This window comes from Myodes glareolus, chromosome 2, assembly GCF_982192425.1.
Source record: "Myodes glareolus chromosome 2, mMyoGla1.1, whole genome shotgun sequence".
NCBI lineage: Eukaryota > Metazoa > Chordata > Mammalia > Rodentia > Cricetidae > Myodes > Myodes glareolus.
In genome coordinates this window covers 66003798-66026125 of record NC_142027.1, presented here as the reverse complement: position 1 = coordinate 66026125, position 22328 = coordinate 66003798, and the positions used below count along the sequence as shown (strand labels likewise).

The window sequence follows — 22328 nt, the reverse complement described above, 5'->3', positions numbered from 1 at the left end:
AGGATTTCTCTTGCATTCTTTACACTTAATTTTTAATTCAAAATTTTGCTGGTACAGGCAAACAAGATTTGCTTTTTGAAACAGAGACCTGCAGATCTCTAAGTTCAAAACCAGCCTACTTCCAGTACTGATTGTGCTGAATTTTTACACTGAGAGTTTTTAGTACTCTTAAATGTTAATTTGGGAGGAGAGTTTTGTTTATGTTTTTCTAGGAATGCTGACATACATCTGGATGCCAGCGAGACCGACCAGAGAGATAAAGAAGACGACCCAGTGGATGCTGAGTGTCCTGCTGTGGAAGATTCGTGCGGAGACAGCAGAGATGACCTTCTGGGCGGTGCCAAGAGCAGCTGTTTCACAACATCGACTTGAGCAACACCCTGTGCAACCTCTTATCTCTGACTCTATTTTGCCTTTTCCCTCCTTGGGGATGGGTGGGAGCAGATATCCTTGGCATGCTGCGTCTAGGTGGGGACCAGATTGGAAAATAGTTTTGCCTTATTGCTCTTAAAGACAATAATTAGGGGGAGATGTTGGGAGCCACCTGGAGGCACAGGTGGTCCTGCAGTTTGGAGGTAGCCACGTGGGGCTGAGCAACCCTGCCTGCACCCTTGCCTGCACATGCTCAGACCAGCAGAATGGCATTAACCAATCAGGACAGCGTTCAAGCTGCTCCACCGTTTAAAAGCAGATGCCTCGGGACCCTACTTCCTCTCTCTAAGCTTTCTCTCGTCCCTGCTCTATCGTCCCTTCCCCCAATTTTCCTCAAGGGAATGCTCCAAATAAAGATGTGACCAGAGAAGGAATTCTCGTTTTTGGTGGGGTTCATTCCTGCTGGACGGGATGGCGCCCCGCAACAGATATCATATTTGCTACAATGGCTGAATTCCCTAAGTGTGTTTTCTCATCTCTATGCAGGAGTAATTAACACTTTCCTCAAGATGGTTATGTGCTGTTGAATAACATTTACAGGCGGTCACTGATTGAGATCCTGCACCAGCCCCAACAGACCCAACCCAAATGGAGGTGCTGTCGCTCAAATCCCAGTTCAGGCCACATTAAGTTATTCATCTCCCCTTCTAGGGAATTAAGGGGCAGAGAGAGACTATGTAGGAGTAGACTTTCCAAACAAGCCAGCCTTGACACGACAAGGAAGACTGCTCTGATTTCACCTTCTTCGAGCCGGTCCATGCTCTCTTTGTTCTGAGCCTGCCTCTTCAGCCATTTCTGTCTCGAAAGTAAGAACTCTTCCACGCAGCTCACCACACCACTCAGTCGTTATACACCCCGAGCTCTTGCTCCATTCCCGAATCACAAAGCAAAGCCAATTAAGATCACAACTAAATTTGGTGTCTGACTGGCGTTTGACACCGACAAGAGAATATTTTCCTTCCGTACCAAGAAGCTTAATAAATATTGCCCGTCTTCCTCCCCTGCTAGACCCAGATTCCAGCTCCAGAAGCTTTCCTGTTCTCTCCCTGAGTATACGTTCCAGGTCCAGGCTGGTCATCTCTTCCTGGTAGCATCCGGCACAGTGCTTTGCATAGTGCAAAAACACACTAGGGTTTTGTTGGCAAAGTCCGTGTCGCTTTCTTACCACTTAGCTAATAATGGATTACTCAAAGGTTGGGTGATTACTCAAGACCCAGTCTACTCAGAACTCTTGGAATTCTTTTTTTTTTTTCTTTTTTTCTCCTCCTCCTCCCGATTTGCAGTTCTGGAAGGGTTTACCTTCCAGTCAGCAAAGAGATGAGCAGTAGGGGAGGCTCTCTCAGACCTCCACTCTCCTAGGGACTTTGGAGGTGGGTGGAAGGATGAAGGGGCTGAAGATTTCTGGTTCATCCTCCTCTTGTGAGACGGCCAGAACTCCAGCAGGTCAGTTTAGGGGTCAAGGGTATTGAAGAGGCACGTGACCAGATAGATCGTCTTCTCAGCAACATCGTCTTGTTCACCATTGCCTTTGACCAGGGTCCCCAGAAGGGTCATTTTTGCCTTCCTAACTGGCAAGGAGACTATACCTTGCCCGTGGGCATCCTTCCTGGGAACATCTTGGTAGCTGTGGGAGTCAGTGTAGAGAAGATGAAGTGAAGAAAAGATCTTTGTATTGCAGGTTAGGAGACACGTTGGTTAAGCTCTTGGAGCCTCGGTTTCCACATTTACAAACAGGAAGTAAATACATAGGCCCTGTCCCCCTCACAGCCCAGGGTTGTTACTACAACCAGATGAGATTTAAAAGGCACCAACAGGCAAAGAGCTCCTTGGAAACGCCAGGTATTCTCACAGCTGTCAGTGGTGTTTCTTCTTAGTAACTGTGCTCCAAAGCGGTCCTGTCCGCCCCACCCTGGCTGCATCGGCCTCACCCACTGCCAGCAACTCCATCTTTTCCCTCGCTGTCTTCCTGTGCCTCAGAGATCCTCGGTCTTTGCATCTCCTCAGTTCATTTCCGGGTCTGGCTCTGGGTCCCTCCGTCCTCTCGAGGGACTCTTGACTCCAGTTCCTTGCGGCACAAGCGGCCGGGGTGCCCTCCACCCGGCGCGCCCTCCTTTGGCACCGTCGCCGGGCCACAGAATCGCCCAATAAGAGCACCGGACTCGAGTCTGACAGCTCTGGAAAGGGCCAATAGAGCCGGACCAGAGAAGGGGGGGGGGGCACAGCACCATAGCTGAAGTTGGGTTGAATGGGGGTGGGGGAGAAAAGGGTAATAAAAAGAGGGGAGATAGGATTGGGGGCGCAGGACCCGGCCGGGGGTGGATGGCCCGCTACCTAGGTCCGACGAGGAATCGCTGGTTGACCCGGCTCCAGGCACCAGAGAGGGAGGGGCGCAGTGAAAATTTTAGGTGAGGAAGGGGAGTGGGGGTCCCTACGGACCCCGGACTGGTCTTGAGTATGCCCGCGGGGCACCGGGGCCAGAGCCCGGGGCGAGGCAGGGCAGAGGGCGGAGGCGGCTGCACGCCGCTGTGAGCCGAGGCCCGAGCGGCGCGGGGGGCGGGGAGGCGGCGGGAGGAGGGGATGCGGAGGGCGCTCCGGCGGCGGCGGCGGCGGCGGCGGCGGCGGCGAGCGGGCGAGAAGGGAGGAGCGGCTTGAGCGGCCGGAGCGGCGCAGGGCCCGAGGCGTGCATGGCGCGCCCGGAGCCGGGCTCCCGCGGGCCCCTCGGGAGAGCCCCGGGGGCGCCGCGGCTCTTTGGCCGGCTCCTGTCGGCCGGCTGCTGTTGAGCCGCAGCCCTCCATCGCTGGATGCCGTGGTCCCCGAGAGAAGCCCGCCTGCGTTGGGGCAGAACGGCGGCGGCGCTGCGCCGGATTCCGCCCTCCGCGTAGAGGTTCTGCGCCGGGCCACGGTGGGCCCGCCGCCGGCAGCGAGGAACCGGAGGCTTGCGGAGCCAGCGACTCAGCCCTCGGGACCGCAGGGTGCGGGCCAGCCTGCTGGGTCTGGGGGACAGGAGGAGGCAAGAGGGGAAGGGCCGCACCGCAGGAGCCGGTCCTCGCCCCCGCCCCCTGCGCGGACGCGCCGGAGGCTCGGCTCTCCTTTCGCGGGGGCCACGCTCCCACTCGCGCCGCCGGAGGTGGGGGATGCGGGCGACGGCCCCCCCGGGCTCCAGGACCCTCCTCCCCAGGGCTCGGGAGCTCTTGCTCCGCCCGCCGCCCCCTCCCCCGTCCTCTCCACCCCCCATCCCACCTCCCCACCCCTCGTAAGAAAATAATGCTGGCAGGAGCCTGCACCTCCCAGTCGCTCCCAGTGCGCCGCGAGCAAAGGGCACCCGCTGAGTCTCCGTGCCGGGACCCCTGCCGAGCCGCCCTCGCCGCCACTTCGCCTGGAGAGCCCCTGCGCTCCGCTTAAGCAGAAGCGGCGAGCGCCGCGCCCGGGAACTGCCAGCTTCGGAGAGGCACCGCCCGCAAGGACATCTCTCCGTCCCGCCTGATCCGCAACTCTCGGCCCTCGTCGAGCTCGACGCGAGCCAGGAGTCCGGACGTCCCTGCGCGCCAAGCCGCAGCCGGAGCTGTCCCCGCTGCCCCCAGCTCGGAGCCAACTCCGTCTCGGACCTGGGACTCTAGACTCTGATCCGCAGCTACTTCTCACCTCGGGGCTGCGCTGTCTCCCCGCTAGCCTTCCTGTTGTCCTCTACCGCTCAGGACGGGGGTGCCACGATGTCCCGCTGCTGCTCAAGGCCCCGGGCCGCCCTCGACGTGTGACCCTAGTCTAGTCCCCCTGCTTGGCCGTCCGCCCTCTCCTTGGAGACCCCCGGCCCGGCCTCCGGGGGAAGAGGAAGAAGACGACGAGGCCGAGGGGGGGATGTCCGGCTCCAAAAGCGTGAGCCCCCCGGGCTACGCTGCACAGACAGCGGCATCGCCGACGCCCCGGGGAGGCCCGGAGCATCGCGCCGCGTGGGGAGAAGCCGATTCCCGCGCCAATGGCTACCCCCACGCCCCCGGGGGTTCTACCCGCGGTTCTACTAAGAGATCTGGGGGAGCAGTGACCCCACAGCAACAGCAACGCCTGGCCAGCCGTTGGCGCGGCGACGACGACGACGACCCTCCACTAAGTGGTGATGACCCTCTGGCCGGGGGCTTCGGCTTCAGCTTCCGTTCCAAGTCCGCCTGGCAGGAGCGCGGTGGCGACGACGGCAGTCGCGGCAGCCGGCGGCAGCGGCGGGGCGCGGCTGGAGGGGGCAGCACCCGGGCGCCCCCTGCGGGCGGCAGCGGCGGTTCGGCGGCGGCCGCAGCGGCCGCAGGTGGGACAGAGGTGCGCCCCCGCTCGGTGGAGCTGGGCCTGGAGGAACGTCGTGGGAAAGGCCGCAAGGAGGATGAGCTGGAGCCTGGCACTGGCACCGTCGAGGATGGAGATGGGTCCGGGGATGGCGGCAGTTCGGTGGGGTCAGGCTCTGGGACCGGCGCGGTGCTGTCGCTGGGCGCCTGCTGTCTGGCCTTACTGCAGATCTTCCGCTCTAAGAAGTTCCCGTCGGACAAACTAGAGCGACTGTACCAGCGCTACTTCTTCCGCCTGAACCAGAGCAGCCTCACCATGCTCATGGCCGTGCTGGTGCTTGTGTGCCTGGTCATGCTGGCCTTCCACGCGGCGCGGCCCCCGCTCCAGCTACCCTACCTGGCGGTGCTGGCAGCTGCTGTCGGCGTGATCCTTATCATGGCCGTGCTCTGCAACCGTGCAGCCTTCCACCAGGACCACATGGGCCTGGCCTGCTATGCACTCATTGCGGTAGTGCTGGCCGTCCAGGTAGTGGGCCTGTTGCTGCCACAGCCACGCAGTGCCTCCGAGGGCATCTGGTGGACCGTGTTCTTCATCTATACCATCTACACGCTGCTGCCTGTGCGCATGAGGGCCGCGGTGCTCAGCGGGGTGCTTCTGTCGGCCCTCCACCTGGCCATCTCTCTGCGTACCAATGCCCAGGACCAGTTTCTGCTGAAGCAGGTAGGGACTCACCTGACCACACTGGGTTGAGGGGTGGGCAGGCCTCAGCCTGATTTTTAAAGTAAAGAGATCCAGCCCATAGCAGTTAAGAGCGGTAAAAGTGACCAGAGAAACAAGGCTTCAAAGTCTATGTGACTTCCAGACTTACCTTCAGGCCTAGCTTCTTGATCCACTAAGGACTACTTCTGCACGATTTGTAATGTTGTCGGCCTGGTAGTGGGCATGCTTCAGACTAGGCACAGCTGCCAATTCAAGTGAGGAAGGAGGGCTTGAGAAAATCGCAGTCTCTGGTCCTGTATACAGAAGGCGCCTAACAAAAATGGCTGGCCCTTCTAACAGCCAACCCCTCCTGAGCACCACTGTGGGTTTATTAGCTAGTCCTGGATACACAGTTGTAGAAGAGAGACCCTGGGCACCCCTTGCCCAGCATGAAGGAGGAGTCTGTAACCTGGCCCCCTGAGGCTCATGGAAGGTGGAGAGATCTTGAAGGAGGATTGAGAAGTTTGTTTCTTTGCCCTAGACCCAAAACCTGCCTTTTGCAAAAGTGAGACGGCAGAGATGTGTGATGACTGCCCCCTTTCTGGCTTTGCTGAAGTCCTTTTCCCTTCTAATGGACACTCTTGGATATTGCTTTGGTGGGAACTTTATATTCCTAATGGGACTTGTTAGGCAAACCTAGAATTGTGGACTGAATAGGACATTAAACTTAGGATTCTTGGTTAACTGGTGACTCGGGCTTGAGAGAGACACTCTCCCTGGTATCCTCACAGTGTTCTCAGTCCCAGTCTATGAGCCCTGCTGGGTCTGCTTGTTTGCATGTTGCTCGGTTGGAGAGTCAAGTGGGGTGTTGCAGCAGGTGAGTGTCTTGACTTTAGGACACCACTGCACACCCCCGCCCCATCTCTTGACATCTCCCTCTTTTCATAGAGCCTCTTAGTAGTATCCTCTTGTCACTGCTGTCCTGCTTCTCCACACTTCCTTCCACCTTTTCCCCCAGACTTAGATCCTGTTGAATACTGGGGATGCTAGCCTGTGCTCTCTGGATGCATCCTTATCCACAGGGAATGCCAATCATATGGACTCTGGCTAACCCTTCAGGGGATTGTGAAAACCTCCTTGGGTCTCAGGTTTCTCTTGTAGAGAATGAGAGGGTTGACTGTGCCCCTTCCACACCCAGCATCTTCAGTGTGGAGCCTCACCTCCTGCAAGATTCTTCTCTCAGGGCCACTCTGGACTCTCTCCCCGTTGCTTGGTTAGCACGGGACCCAGAGGCACGTTGAAGTGCTTGCTTTCCTCTGGCACTCGTTGATTTTGAACCCTGTCCAGCCTAACCTCCTTGGATTCCTGGGGTATCCAACTCTATTTCTCCTTTCTTCTTTCCCCTTCCCCCAGAATACTTAGTAGTGATTTAGTAACTTCTTGAAAGCTTGGTTGGGGTCCACTGAGTGGGGCCAGGTCAAGTTGTTGATGGTAGCTTTTCCGATGTGGCATCAGAAAGGGGGGAGGGTATGTGTGTAGAGATCAGCTTTGAACTTGTGAGAGATCCTCTGAGACGTGGTTGCTGTTTGGAAACGTTACTACCGTTGCTATGGAGCCATGGTCTCAGATGGGGGTTGTTCAGCGTAGGGGGAGTACAGCTTCTCTTTGGAAGGAAGGACACTTGGTTCGAGTGTGGCTGTGGAGGTTTCCAGGATAGCTCAAGGTATTCACTGAACCAGACTTGGGAACTTGAAGTCTGCCAGTGATCTGAAGCAGACCTGAGAATAGGCTCTCTTGGGAGAAGGGGATAAATCCAAGGAAAGAGGCCCCAGCCCTAGGGTGCCGCAGCTTCCTCCTAGCCTGAGCAACTGCTGCAACCTTGTCTGCTAGGTGGGCTCTCCCTTGAGGTTCCTCGGGCTAACTCATCCTTCTCCCTCCCTCCCGACTCCACCCAGCCGTACTCCAGGCTTCTTTTCCCATTGTGGTCTTTACTCTTTTTCCTTGGCTGCAAGGTTTTGGTTAGGTTTATACTTAAATTTTTTTTGATCTGCTCTAAGTCTAGCAGAGGTTGTCAGGAATGGACCAAGGCAGGGGAACACAAACATTCTTTCTATTTGGCCTCTGAGAAAACAGTATCTTTTTGGTGTTTGTTCTTGATTTACCTTTCAGATTAGGCCTGATCTAGGATTTGTCTCCTTGAGGAAAAGCCGGCTTGGTGTTGGGGAAACAGTAGTGGGACCGGACAGCCCCGCATTTCCTTCTGCCTCTGATTGCTCCCCAGCAGCAGGTGTTTGAGGGTGACTCAAGTTTGATGTTAGCTTTTTCTCCCCTAATAAAGACACGTACCTGGGACCGGTAGCGACAGTGAACCTGCTCTAGCGTTTGAGCTTTGACGGACGGTCTTGATCACACAGCAGGCTGACAGTAAATTAGGTGAACATTTCTTCACTTCTGCCTTGCTGCCCTCTGCCCTCTTAGAGCCTCATGGGGTCTTGGCACGATCTTGTCTGTGCATTTTTTTTCTGCCCAGCCCCTTTGATGTGCGGTTCTGTCCTTGGCTCTAGGCGGAGAAGCTGTGCTTGGTTTCTTACTATGTTGGTCTTCACTCAGGTGACTGTCAAGACCCCATGTGGAAGGCCTCTTGGTCGCGCTCGGTGTGTCTTTCTTCCAGTTCTTTGTGTCTAGCTCCTAGATACCTGCCACCCTCCTCCTCGGCCCCTCTCCTCTCCCTACCTGCTCCTTTCCTTTCCCTTTCTTTTCCTACCCCATCCACTCCAGCACCCCTATCGCTCTCTGCCCACCTAGCCCTTCCTTGGCCTTTCAGCTCATTCTGCTTTCCTCTCTTTTACCTCCCATTCCCGGCCTCTCAGCCTCTTCTGTGCCCCCGACTTTGCTGTCACCACTTCATCCCCTCACTGGGGTACAGTAAGAGCGTCATAGGTTGGTTTTTTTCCTCCTCTTTTGCCTGTTAGCGGTCCCTCTGCTACACCCATACCATAAATAACACTCGAGCATCTGCCAAACACATTCCTCACTTGTGTTAATAGGCTGCAATGATGCTGGAGCCTGTTGCCACGGCAACCTCATTTTTGTTTGACTGTATCCCACTCTGCTACATAAAGCCTCTGTGTGCACTCACACACAAACAAGCATGCTCCCACAACTATTACCCATGCTTGGCTGTCAAAGAATATTTTGGAGATAATGTCCTTGGGACCTGTGGGGGTGAAGTGTTCATTTGAGTCTGTAAAGATAGTCCCTTCCTCCTCCGAGAGGTACGTTAGGAGGCGATATGGATGGAAGAGCGCTTTGGGAAGTAGGAACACTGTTCAAATGTGAGGTGTTTTATTACGTAGCCACATGTGGCTCCTGGGGAGAAGATTCTGATCTTGCCTGTGTCTCGGGGAGCTTGCCGTGTGGATGCCCATCCTCATTGAAGTCTTATCTTCCTTTAGCTCCTCACCCTTATCCTCTCCAGTCTCACCGGGGGAAGCTTAGCTTGGTGGCTTCTTGCGTTTCTTCTTTTGTGCCTGCTTGAACCCACAACTGTCACCAGTTGTTCCAGCCATCCGAATGGCACAGGCACTGTGTGGGTGATGCTCTGCGACTGAGCGCGTGTGAATGTCTGCCTCAAGGAAGTAAGGGGTGGGTGAGGATGTAGGTCAGCAATGGAGTCCCATGGCTGCCCAGGGACAAACACGTGTGTGTGTGTGTGTGTGTGTGTGTGTGTGTGTGTGTGTGTGTGACGCGCGCATGTGTCTGTCTGTCTGTCTTTCTGTCTGTCTAGTGCTGGGGTGGCCGGCAAGCCTTTCAGAGGAGATCCTTGCAGCGCTGACCTTGTTTTGGGCTAGGTTTCCTGGGCCCTTGCCTTTCTTATTATTCTAATGATAACAAATTATCATTATTGACCTGAGCTCCTCAGGGAGTGCTCTGCTTGTGCTGCCCCTCTTCTTTTAATCATTGAGACAAGGGGTTGGGCTTGAGCGATCTCCTCCCTGCCCCCCCCCCAGCCTGTGTGCTCCACAGCACTGGAACACCTGCTGGGAAGCTGCCTCCTCCTCTGGAACAGGGCCCAGAGGCCTTCTGATGGGTCACCGTGGCCTCCCGAAGTATGCTGCTGGGTCATGTGGAAGACTTTTACTCTCCAGGCCCAGCATTGTCTGTCACCAGTAACTTCTTCATCACCTGTATTTCTGTGCAAGGGCAATCTGATCACAAGCAGAGCCAACAGCCTGGAGTCGGGGTTGACTTTAAATCTAGAGCGGAGGAGGGTCTGTTTGTCACCCCTCGGGCTCATTGCATCTGCCAGCTATATTTCCTAATTGGTTTCAATTCTGTTTTCCTCTTCCTGGCAGCTAGGACAGGGTGCTTGGAGGGAGTCAAAGTGGCTCCTGACAAGGGTTCGAGCAGGCCTCTGGATTGGGGGCGGGGGTCCTTTGCTAGGTCTTTGGGGGTCAGTAGCCTGAGAGGGAGGAGCCTGTTAGTGAGAACTCAGCTGAGGGTCAGAATGTGCTGCTGTGATATTTACAGGGATGCTCACAGTTCACAATTCAGTCTAAGTTGACCTGCAAGTAAGAGCTCAGGTCTTTGTGCTGAGGGACAGCTCACGTCCGCCCCTGCAGAGGACAGACAACCTCTTTCCAACCTCACAAGTTGTCCCATGTAGACAGGCCCTGGCCATGAGTCCCTGTGTCAAAGCTGACAGCTAGCAGGATAATAGGGCTGTGACCCAGGCTTGATTCAGGCCACCTCCTCTCCTGAGAGATGTGAATGGAGCTGCCACTAGGGTCCAGCCAAATGTGGCAGTAGGGGTGGGCCAGGGAGCCCCAGGGAGGGGTCTCCTTGGGCTGTTCCAGCTTCCAGCTGGGTGGCTTCGGGTCCACAAGGTACCACAGTAGTACCTTAGGTAACTTGTTTCATTCTGTGGCAGGCCCAACTTGTGATCATTTACTTTTCGGGAGTGTTGGGAATGGAAAGTTTGCTCAGGGAACTTCACCATTCTTTTTCCACAAGTCCCTAGGGTATAGTTATATAAGTGATGATCTAGTATGTTCTTCTCTCGTCCGTGCTTATCAGATTGGGGAGGCTGGCTTATGGAGAGCAGGACAAGCATTCATTTCCTTTCCCAAATGCAAAACTTAATGGAGCAAATTGGAAAGGCAAAGTTTTATACACACACACTTTCCCCTTCTGAAGGCCTTTGTAAAATGGGAAAGCTCTCGACAGCGCTGTGAACAAAATCTGGGCATTTCTAGTTAACAGACAGCAAGTCCATCTTTGGTGTGGCTGTGGGAGAGGCAGGTAGGAATCTTGGCTTTGTTTATAGGAGATCCCATTCACAGGAAGGTTGAGACCTTGTCTGAAGCACGGTGTTTAATTCTTAGAGGAAGGTGACCAGTTTGGTAAGAGGACTGATGACCTTGAATTCTAAGGGGACAATTGATGGAGTGAAGGCTAGCGCCGAGGAGAAATGACCTAGGCCAGCTGTGGCTGCTGTTTACAGGAGGGACTTAGTGTTCGTCGCTCCCAAGGACAGGCTTTAGGACAAATGGCTGAAAATAATGGACTGATTTTAGCTCCAGATCTTTCTGGCCACTGGGGTTGCTGTGACCAAACCAGATACTCTCTGTCAGTGGAGTGTACCAGTGGAGCCCAGAAGGCTCTCTTATAGTGGGAAGTGCTTGCCTGGGGTAGATTCTACCATTGAGTCCCAGACTCATCAGTATCCACTGGGAAGTTTCTGGAAAATGCAGACTCCTAGGTGCTGCTAGAAAGTGCAGCTTCCAAGGGTCTGGGGTGGAGGCCAGAAAGAGTCTGTTTCTATTGATTGATTGATCGATTGGTGCTAAGGAGCAAATACAGGGCCTTGGGCATGTTAATGGGGACTATACTCAATCAGTCTCCCAGCCTGGACTCACTGTTATTATTAAAACAGCTTGGATCTAGTGTTCCAAGCTCTCCTGGTAGGCAGTCTTAATGTCCAGCTCTCTCATGTGGGAGCCAAGCGGCGCTCTCTCTGGTTGCTCAGCCCAAGGGTTCTGTGGCCCAGTGGGCAGTGCAGCTTCGCTGGCTCCTGGAGTCCTCCGTAGTCCTTTGCCACACTCTCCCGGCATATCATTTCATTTCTCATCATTATGACAAGAGACCTTGGTAGTTAACTTTTAGTTACAAAGAAACGGTTTATTTTTTGGAGGCTCCGGGGCACAGTGCCCGTATTGGCTCACTTTGGTCGAGGGCTGCGGCACAGCTTAATGAGTTGCAGAGGCAGGAACCTGTGTAGACCCACATGCTCACATCTTCAGCCAGGAGCAGAGAAAGCTGGACGGGGCTTTGCTCATAACCCTCTTGGGCCGGGAATATAAACTGGGCAAAAGCAGCCCATGTCTTAATCTTGGAGGTGGAGGCAGGAGGCTCAGAAGTTCAAGGTCATCCTTAACTATAGGGTAAGTTTGAGGCTAGCCTGGGCTACAGAGACCCTGGCTGGAAAAACAAGATAAAGCAACAACAACAACAACAACAACAAAATACCCTCTTGTAAAAGCTCTTAGGGAGTTGCACAGAAGGCTAGCAGAAGATAACCCACACCCCTGGTGACCTTAGGAACCCCTGCAGGGGCTCACTTCCTAAAGCTTCTACCACCTCCCAGGAGTGCCACCCTGGGGAGCAACCCTTGAGTCACTGTGGATCCTTAGGGGGATCCCCAAACCATGCACAGATCATAGTGCGTGACCCCTGTTGAAAGCAGCAGCATCCTGCATTGGAGCAGAGGGTGTCCAGGTGGGGCTGGTGAGTGTGTGCCGATTCAGGGATGCAGGTCTGGAAGGTGATTGGATGGTGGTGACAGTGAACCAGCATGAGGGATGTCAGGATCCCAACTCTTCTTCTCCACTCATCCAGCTATTCTGGTCCCTCCTTCCTGCTGAAGGCAGAGCAATCTGTAGCCACGGTGATGGGATAGGAGTGGTAGAAGGATGGGGGGACTAGGTTTGCCTCAGGGTTTGCTCCTTTGTTTCTCTGATGAATGGAAAACACTAGAGAAGAAGAACAGAGGAGAGGAAGGGATTAGGGAATTAGGAGGTGGTTTGAAGAAGGGAGGTAGGGTTTAGGGAAAGGCAGTAAGAGATTGGCCCTGCTAGTCTGGGGAGAGGAAGGACATGAGTGGGGGCAGGGTTGTCTCTCGGAACAATGGGACATAGTCACAGAGGAGGGGGAGAGAAACAAAACATAAGGAGACAGAAGGGGCTTTGTTCTCTAGGCCAGCCTCGTGTGTCAGCATGAAATGTACCCCCCCCCCCCACGCTCTGGGGGTTTACACACTGCTGCTCCAGCGCTGAGGCCTCCTGACATCACCGTAGCCTTCTTCCTAGGGCTCCCTAGACATTGGGCATTGTCACTGAGCTCAGGGCAGTCTAGCCGTACCTTCAGAGGGGTTCTGGGGGCTCCGGGCCTCGCGTCTACCAGCACTCCGTACGTAGTAGGTGCTCGGCGATGGTCTGAATGAACAAATGAAATGAATGAATGGGTGGCGGGGTGGGTGGATGTCTGCAAGCCGACTCCAGGCTTTGCTGAAGTGCTAGACCGACACCTCCACAGAAGGAAGCCAGCCGCTCCGCTTGGAAGCCTATTTTGGTGGGTTGTAATCCTAAACTCTGAGTAGGGCTTCCAAAAACCCTCCTGCAGCAATTTTAAAATGCGTGCCTTAGAAACGGGGCTGCCGCCTGGCACTGCTGATACTACACAGCTTCGCAGATTGGGAAATCAGCACACAGTCCTCCTCTCAGCTTTCGTCATGCACTCCGGTAACCGGCTGTTGTTGGTGCCTCCCATGACCCTGGCGCTGGGTTAGGCTGAAGGGCCGTGATTTGGTTTACTTGGTTCCTGGCTCTCCCAGGACGACCTTTAGACCAGAGCCCCACGTTAAGCTTATTCCCAAGAGTGACGTTAACCAACATTTCATAAATACATTACAGCCCGTGTCAAATAAGTTTGGGAAGCATGGTCAGCCTTCTGCGCCTATAGTTCTGCATCTGTCGATCCAAACGCGGCAGATTGAAAATAGTTGAGTCTGCACCAAACGTGCAGATTTCATTTTCTTGTCACTGTTCCCTAATAATAACTTCACACGGCATTTCCATTGCATTAGGTGACACAAGGAACCCAGAGACGGTTTAATGCATGGGCGGATGTGTGGGTTATATGTAAATCACACACGATCTTATATAAGGGCTTGAACACCTGCAGATCTTGGTGTTTGCAGTTTGTCCTGGAACCAGTCCCCCAGAGACCTTGAGGGACAGATGTACTGGGTTGGACAGAATTCCCAGGTTTGAAAGCTTTTAATAAATTAATATCTATGAAAAGTTGCCGAGAAGGGGATAGCGCATGAAGCTTTTATTAGATGTAGTTGACCCTAGTCAAGTTTTTTTTTTCAAGGAATATGAAACAGGGGACACTACTGTTCGGTGGAACATGCTTGAGCACTCTCAGGACCTGTTCTTCCCTCCAGTCCCCTGCCTCTGGGATAGACCTACCAGGGACAGCGTGTTGAGGCATGTCTCGAGGCACGGACTTGGCAGTTTGCCTAACTCAGAAGGAGATTGCCCAGGCTGCACTGGCTGGCTGCCTACTTTCAACTCTCATTTTCCATCTGGGTCAGAAATCCTATATAAAATAAAATGACGGGGCTGGGCCAGGCTAGAGAGATGTCCCCTTTATCTAGCTTTGGCTTCTTGTAGGGGTTGTCTGCTGGCATTAGGCTGAGAGTCATTGGGCTTCTGCGTGATAATGCTTGGGAAGGCCTGGGCTCTATTAAGTGTGTTTCTGGAACTCTTGCTTCAGGCACTGAGTGTGTAGCTGCCCAGGGAGAAGGAGTCACAGCCATTCCGGATCATCCTTTCCCTGATTGTGTCTTTGTCCTCTCCTCTCCCCACTCTCCAAAATAAGGGATCTCATGAAGGGCTGATCCTAAGCAATGCATATGTCCTGAGTCTGCTCTGCCCTGGGAGCTGGCTAAAGCACCTTATGCGGGGATTAATTATTTTATTTCTTTTGGTTATTTTGCCTCTTTGTCTTCACCTTGAATGCAATAGATAACCCAAGCTGGCCTCAAACTTGAGCTGATCATTTTAAATCTCAGCCTTCTAAATCCTGGGATTATAAACCTGCATATCATGTCCAACTGTGGAGCTTAATCTCTTCTTATCTCAAGACTTTTTGAAAAATTATTCTTATTATTGTTACTATTTACACACACACTACACACACAGAGGCTTTCTCTGTGTAGCCCTGCCTGTCCTGTTACTCTTACTACTGTGCATGCAGGTGTAAGTGGGGATGCCAAGTGCACAGCCAGAGCACACGTGCAGAGGTCAGAGGGCAGCTTTTGGGAGCAGGTTCTCTCCTTCCACCGTGGGTTCAGGGATCCAGCTCAGGCCTTCCAGCTTCCACAACAAGCACTTATAACTGCTGAACCATCTTGTAGACCCTACCTCATTTCATCTTAATATTAACCCAGAGAGGAAGAGCTCCCCACCCCCCATCAGCCACTGCAGAAACTGGTGTACGAGCAACCTGCTAACTTCCTGCAAGGTCACGAAGCAGTGTAGCAGATGGCCTGTCCCCTGACTGATGGCTCTTGGACATGTATGTGCCTTTGGTTTCTGCCTGCTGGACTTTCAGCTCCTAGCCTCTGAGGACCTTGGACTTTGGAGTCTACTGGAAGGGCAGGCCTGAAATGTCCTGACCATTGGAAGATGTTCCTTCCTTGCCCTGGGGATGGGGTAGTCTCCTTTGGGGCTTGGGTTCTGCCAGTTTCCCAGAGTTCTCTGGGAGGGTTAAGCACTAAAGCTATTCAGGTGATGAAGGCCTTCTTTCTACTCTTCTTCCTTATTTCTTTCTTCCTTCCAGGTTGTAATCTGTCACCCCCTTTTATTGCTTTCTGGGGTCACCTCCCAGGTAAACTACCTATATTCAAATCCTCACTTTGGGATCCTTTTGTTAGGGGGAATCCAAACAGTGGGCAAGCCTGACTTTACCCCAGTTTGATTGGAAACACTAGGAAGCAGGAGGCTGTGTGCTGGGGGCAGAAATGCCTCAGGTGCAGAACTGAGTGGCAGACGGTACAGCCGTGGGCTTGCCTTTGGCTCCCCACTCCCATTCAGTGACATGTTTGTTACTGATAGATTGCTGGCAAGACTAGGGGAATGATGTGAAAGTTAAAATAATGTTTTTTAGGGAGACATGTATTTGTTTAGTTGTTACTTAAACATCTTTAGCTTTATATACCCTGTGTGGCTAACCTGACCTTTCTTCAAATTACTGTTTCCATTACAAGATGGCAATAAACCCATTTCCTCAAAAACATTTTTTTTTAAAGAAATGAGAAGAATAAAGAATAAAGAAATTTAGGTGTTTTTGTTCTGCTCTAATGTGGATCTGACAGACATCGATGCTGACCCTAGGCCTAGGGCCTGCTGGCCAGGCAGCAACACGGTGTAGCCGGTGGCTAACTCTGTAGTCCGTTTCCTCTTGGCGTCTGCTGGGACCTTGCCTGCTGAGAGGTGGAGCCTCTGGCACATTCCACTCGCTGAACGCCCAGCCGCTCCCTCTGATGACTCTGTGCAGACGGGGCCGCACAGGCAGCTAACATTCAGTGTGTTGCTTACTCACTGACGGGCACCAGTGTGGCCTGGCGGAGGACATGTGCCCAAAGGACTGAGATGTGGCTCTTGTTAGGGAGGGCTTGCCATCAAATAATGGGACACTGAGGTCTAGGTTCTTTAGAGGGCACCCATGTCTTCCTGTGTGGTCTCTTGTCTGTTTGGCCATATAGGCGTAAGATGAGTGGGGTCAAGGTGAGGGATTTCCTGTCTGCTTACACTTTTGAGTGACTGTCTACAGGACTCTAAAAATAGACCCATACCCACACCCACCCAGCCCGGTTTTATTAAAAACTCCAGGGATGAAGCAAGGTATCCCCAGGGTTGAGATGTGGTTTAGACAGTGGCTCCAGTCATCCCAGATGGCTCAACTACGTCTCCATGTAACTAGCATTTCACAGGTGTCTGCCTCTCCTGGCAGCCCTGGGCGTTGACAGCCCTGGCTTAGTGCCACAGCTCTGGGGAGTCACCATACTTTTCTTCCCCAGTGACACTACCATCCTCACGGCCTGTGACCCTGCAAGTTAGTGTGTGTGAGGCTACTCTGGATGGAGGTGTCATGTGATACCCAGGGGTTTGGCAGGGGATAGAGGCTCAGAGGCAAAGAAGTGGCCCCGTTGAGGCTACCGCCAGTCCTTTTGCTCAGGCCCTGCACACATCCAGCTTTTGTACATGAAGTCAAGACTCTTCACAGCTGGGCCCAGCGCTTGTCCCCTGTGGTGCTTCCGAAGCTGTAGATGGCACAGCTGCACCAGGCAGTTGCCTCAGCTCGGTGTTGGAATGCATGGTTTTTGCTTTTTATTTGTAATGTCTTCCTTCCCTCCCAGTGTCTGGTGCAGATGGGCACTCAATGAGGTGTCATTTCCTGCGCCTGCCTTCTGCCGGTTCACCTTTGGGGAGCTCCTAATGGTTTTATGGGTGTGAGGAGAGACTGGGATCTGGGAGGAAAGTCAGACGTGATGCTGGGATCGCTTAGCTCTGGGGTGAGGCTACCTCGGAGCTAGTCTTCTGTTAGCTTAAGTTGAGACATGAGAGGGAAGGGAGGTTGTCACAGCTACCTCAGGACTGCCTCCTGGTACAGCCTTGGGGTCAAGCATGGAGTTTCTGAGGAGTAGCTTTCTTGTAGCTACACAGTTCAGCGCTCTCTAAGGAAGCACTTGGAGGATGTCTTTAAAACCCAGATCCCAAAGCTGCCACTGCCCTATAAAATGCCCTTGATGTCCCAAAGGAAGATCTGCTGCAAACCCACCCCTGCATCAGTTGGTCTTCTCAAGAAGACTAGAAGGAAAACAAGTCTGGTCCTTCCGCGCCCCGCCCCCAGGATTTCTCTGTGTAACCTTGGCTGCCCTGGAACTCACTCTGTAGACCAGGCTGGACTCAAACTCACAGAGATCTGCCTGCTTCTGTCTCCTGATTTTTGTGATTAAAGGCGTGTGCCACCATCACCCAGCAGGAAAACGAGTCTGTAAAAGTTAATATTTTTATTAATTCCTGGAGGATTTCATACAGTATATTTTGATCACATTTATTCCCCCACCCCCAGCTCCTTCCTTACCCATCCTCTCCACCCTCGCCTTTTTACTCGCCCAAGTTTGATGCTTGTGTTTTTTTTTCTGGTTTTGTTGTTGTCTTCCATCCCCCTACTCCACCTCCCATCACGTCTAGTTTGTGTAGTTCAGCAGCTCTTGGGAGTACAGTCTGCTCTGGAGTGGGGTCACATGGAAGGGACTCCTGCTGGGGAGCACATGCTTAAGGTTTGATTGCCACAATTTCTTTTAGAGATGGGAAAGTTGTGTGTTCCCTGAACTTGCCCTAGTCCCTAGTCCTCCTCTGGCCAAGTCTCTTTCCTGTAAGCATTTCACCATGCTGCGTAGATGGGAGCCATTGGGCTCCTGGCTGGTCCTGAGTAGACAGTGTCAGCTGGGAAGTGCCTCTGCTGACACCTCAGCCCACAGGGCTGCAGAGACTGGATAGAGCACATCTGGGCATCCGGGAGTGTGGAGCAGGCCTGTCCCTGCAGAGTCTGGACTGGGATAGAGCACATCTGGGCATCCGGGAGTGTGGAGCAGGCCTGTCCCTGCAGAGTCTGGACTGGGATAGAGCACATCTGGGCATCCAGGAGTGTGGAGCAGGCCTGTCCCTGCAGAGTCTGGACTGGGATAGAGCACATCTGGGCATCCGGGAGTGTGGAGCAGGCCTGTCCCTGCAGAGTCTGGACTGGGATAGAGCACATCTGGGCATCCGGGAGTGTGGAGCAGGCCTGTCCCTGCAGAGTCTGGACTGGGATAAAGCACATCTGGGCACCTGGAAGCGTGCAGTAGGCCTGTCCCTGCAACATGTGGATTGGGATAGAGCAGATCTGGGAACTTGGAGTAGGCCTGTCCCTGCAACATCTGGACTATGAACTAAGTTAGAAGCATCGTCTTTTTCTTTGCAACACTTATGCTGCTTTGTCCTTTTATTTATTTTTTTAAAGTTTTTTTTTTTTGAGATTATAATTACATCACTTCTCCTTCCCTCTTCTGCCACCTAAACCCGCTCATATATTCCTCTTTGCTCTCTTTCAAATTTATGGTCTCTTTTTTCCCCATTAGTTCTTGTTACATGCATTTATGTATATACTTACAAATATGTAAGAGCAACCTGCCCAGTCTGTATAGCGTTACTCATATGTGTGTTTTCAGAGCTGACCGTTTGGTATTGGACAACCAATTGGTGTGCTCTTCCCTGAGAAAGACTGATTTTCCTGCTCTCAACATTCCTTAGTTTCCTTGTGTAGGATTGGGGCCTGTGAGCTTTCCCCTGTCAAGTTTGCCTTTGAAAAATAATTCTGTGCTAGGGAAGAGTGGTAAGGCAACCGTTCTACCACAGAGTTACACTCCGAGCACTACTTTGTTGTGTTCTCTCTCTCTCTCTCTCTCTCTCTCTCTCTCTCTCTCTCTCTCCCTCCCTCCCTCTCCCTCCCTCTCCCTCCCTCCCTCCCTCCCCTTCCTGCTTAGATAGTTCTTTGCTTTGATATACACATGTCCACTGTATGTGATCAGTTTCCTGGCTCCCATTTGTCCAGCCCTTAGGAAGGGGGCAGAAAGTTTCACTCCCAGCAATTCTGGCTTTGACAGAGAGGGCCCCTTCCCTGGACCCCACCTATCTGCTCACCTACCCGCCTGTACCAATATGAGGGGGGATCACTACAGAAGTTCCGAAAGGATTTGTTCTTTTCATTGCGTTCCCATGGAGTAGCCATCTCCAGAACACATTGCAAACTTCCTTATAGTTTATCAGCAAGTGTGATCGTTTAAGTGTTTGCTTGCATTTCACTATAAGTGCCTGGGGCTGAGGTTTAGACTAGTTGAGTGGGTTAACCTCAAAGAATCCACCAGAAGGAGAGGAGGCACATGTACAAGTTTCTATCCAATCCTAGGGTCCAGTGGAGATGGCGTGAGCGTTGGTGTTCATAAAATTGTTTTTGTTGTGCTGGGGCTAAAACCCAGGGCTTTCTGCATACATAGCCCCAGCTCTATCACTAAGCTCCTTGTAGCCTGGCATCGGTGTTTTGTAAAGCTCCCGGGGAATTATAACACGCCCCAAGATTGAAGACTTGAGCCCGGAGCCTCCCCTGTCAGTAGAGGGGTCACGTAGATGACACGAGAGTCTATTTTATGGCGATATTGAAAAGCAAGTTGTTTATCTCACAGGGGTTTATTGTGATGATTCAGTAAAGACCAGATCGCCACTAAGAATGACTGCAGGCATGTAACGGAGGAAAACTTGCTTGGGGGTTGGTGTATACAATGTTGCCAGGCAAGGTTGCGGTTTGCTTTGTTTATGTTGCTCTTCTCACCAGCAATTAACCCCAGATGCAGCTGGATAAATGGCCGAGTCCAGTGCTGTAATAGCTGCAAGAATATTTTAGAAAAAATGAACGCTGAATGAGTCTCAGCCGAGCAGGAAACCTCCCTTGGCCTTCTGGAAGTCCAAGTCTTTTTAGCTGCTGACAAATTCCTGGTGGTTGAGAGTAGTTCTTCCCTTCTCTCTTGCTTGTACAAACACCTCGGCCTCACCCTCCTTGGCCATGTTCGGTAGTTTCTAGATTGCTCCTGTGGTAGCCTAGCAGTCTCTGTAGCAGATGCTCATTGAACACTCATCCGATGCAGGGGCGACTTTACTGAGGGTCACACGGCAGGCAGCTGGCTTCGCTAGTCCAGCACGGCTTCTTTTTCTTCTACTTTACAGATCATGGAAAATAAGGGATGACATGGTTTTGCCTCCCCATATGTGTGTGTGGCAAAGACCTAGAAAGTAAAAGTGGGTGACAAGGCGGGAGTGGGGAGGACCATGACGAGGACAGGGTGTGCACCTTGAGAGCTACCCTTCCTGTCTACTCTAAGTCTAGCTCTATTTGGCCCCCTTTGTGCTGGAACAAGAAGGATGGGACCATCTGTTGGAGCCCCTGTGCCCTGGAGCACAGAGCTGGGAAGCCCTTAGCATATTGCCTCGGCTTGAGGACCGTCCAGGGCAAGGGCTGGTCTTCTAGGCCAGTGCTCCACCAAGGGTCACGTGTGGACTGCATGTCATCCTTTGGGAAAGGGTTATCCCAGGAGAGTTAATTTTGGATAAATTTTGAAAGTGGAATATTCCTTTAGCATTGGCGATGATGGCCTAGAAAAGTCAGTCACCGTCTGACGTCCTGAGGGGGTGTTGCCGCTCTGTGCCTGTCCCCCCTGCCATCGGTGGGGTTCCTGCTGACTTTTCCTTCACACGTTCAGGGGACTTCCACAGCCGGTTAGTACTCCAACTAGGCTGAGGAGATGTGATGTGAATTCACCTTAGATCCTAGGGTGTCTGGGGAGCCATGGGAGTCAGTGGGATGAAGGTCAGCCCCATCAGAGAAGGCCAAGGCCTGGCTTTCCCCAACCTATTTATTTTGCTTTTGAGATGGGCCCTGCTGTCTTCTCCAGGCTGCGTTGGAGCTCCTGGGCTCAACTCCTTCTGCTGTACCCTCCTGAGTAGTAGGGACTTCAAGAGCATGTTCTGCTTCTGAAAGGTTCCTGAGGGTTTGCGCATGCTCCAGGATTGAGATCTGGAGTCCCAAGGTTTCCTCCCCCACAGCAGAGACATCATGTGGATGACAGCATCTGAGGCCTCCTTCAGTCTTTGTGCCCTGTGTGTTTGCTGTGTCTCTTTTCTCGAAGTTCAAGGAGGTCTCTTCTAACCGGAGATCTAAAGTGCAGTCCTGATTTCTCTATCATTACTTAGTTATTCTTTGAGATGGGGTTTTCCTCTGTCTTATGAAGCATCATTAATAAAAGCTCAGAGGCAGATATTGAGGGTCAACCTGAAGACCTGAAAAGCAAAGCAGCCAGCCACTGGATCTTACCTTGACTTCAGTCCAAAATGGCCATTCTACCTCTAGGAATCTCATAATGAGACTGTGTCTGAGAACTATCTCCTCCACCCCCACCCCCCACCGTCTTATATTCCTCTCTAGCTCGGGATTAAAGACATGTACTACCCAATTTCTATGGCAACTAGTGTGGCTATTGGGATTAAAGGTGTGTGTTACCACTGCCTGGTCTGTAAGGTTGACCAATGGGGCTGTTTTACTCTCTGTAAAACAAAGCTTATTTATTAAAATACAAATGAAATGCCTCTACATTTCTCCTTTTTGCCTAAAATAAAAAGACTATAACATAAGAAAAATTATATACAATAAATATAATAATTATATACAATATATACAGGCAATAAATACATCAGCAATGTTTAGTCCATTTGCCTTTGACATTTTCAGAGAAAATATTCCACATCTATCCTTTCTTGGTTAGTCCAAATTTTGTATCTAATTTACTTTCTACCACAACTTCTATTATATCCAAACCTATCTTTTGATGTCTCTCAACTTTATATACTTTTCATTGCTTTAGTGAATATTTTTCCTGAGTCTCGTAAACAAGGAAGACTATAACTGTCTAGTCTTCAACTCCCTCAGAGACCCAAGTAAGAAATTATATTAACTGAGTAAGCAGGAAGTGCAAGCAGGTGACTTCCAAAATATGTAATAACAGAAAGAGCTGGCTACTTGGACAGTCACCCAAAGTTCCTCTGCAGTGTTGGGCATCCATCTTCCGCCTACAGGCCTAGCATATCTGACAGACTTTTCTATGGCGCGGGGCATTTTCTATCCTGCTGATCTAACTGGGACAGCATACTGTCGGCAGCCGAGCATTTCCTTGCCCAGTGGCTTACTTTTGCCACAGTCCTACAGGTGTG

At 52.2% G+C, this 22328-nt stretch overlaps 1 protein-coding gene across 1 annotated transcript in view; it reads left to right on the top strand.

The window, feature by feature from the left end:
• Window positions 1-3878: 3878 nt before the first annotated feature.
• The window catches only part of Adcy5 (adenylate cyclase 5), a 150050-nt gene continuing 131600 nt past the window's right edge, over window positions 3879-22328 (top strand). Inside the window, exon 1 of the mRNA XM_087901106.1 lies at window positions 3879-5421. Within this exon, the coding sequence (XP_087757232.1) occupies window positions 4288-5421 (1134 nt within the window). The 5' untranslated portion in view covers window positions 3879-4287. The remainder of the gene's footprint in view (window positions 5422-22328) is intronic.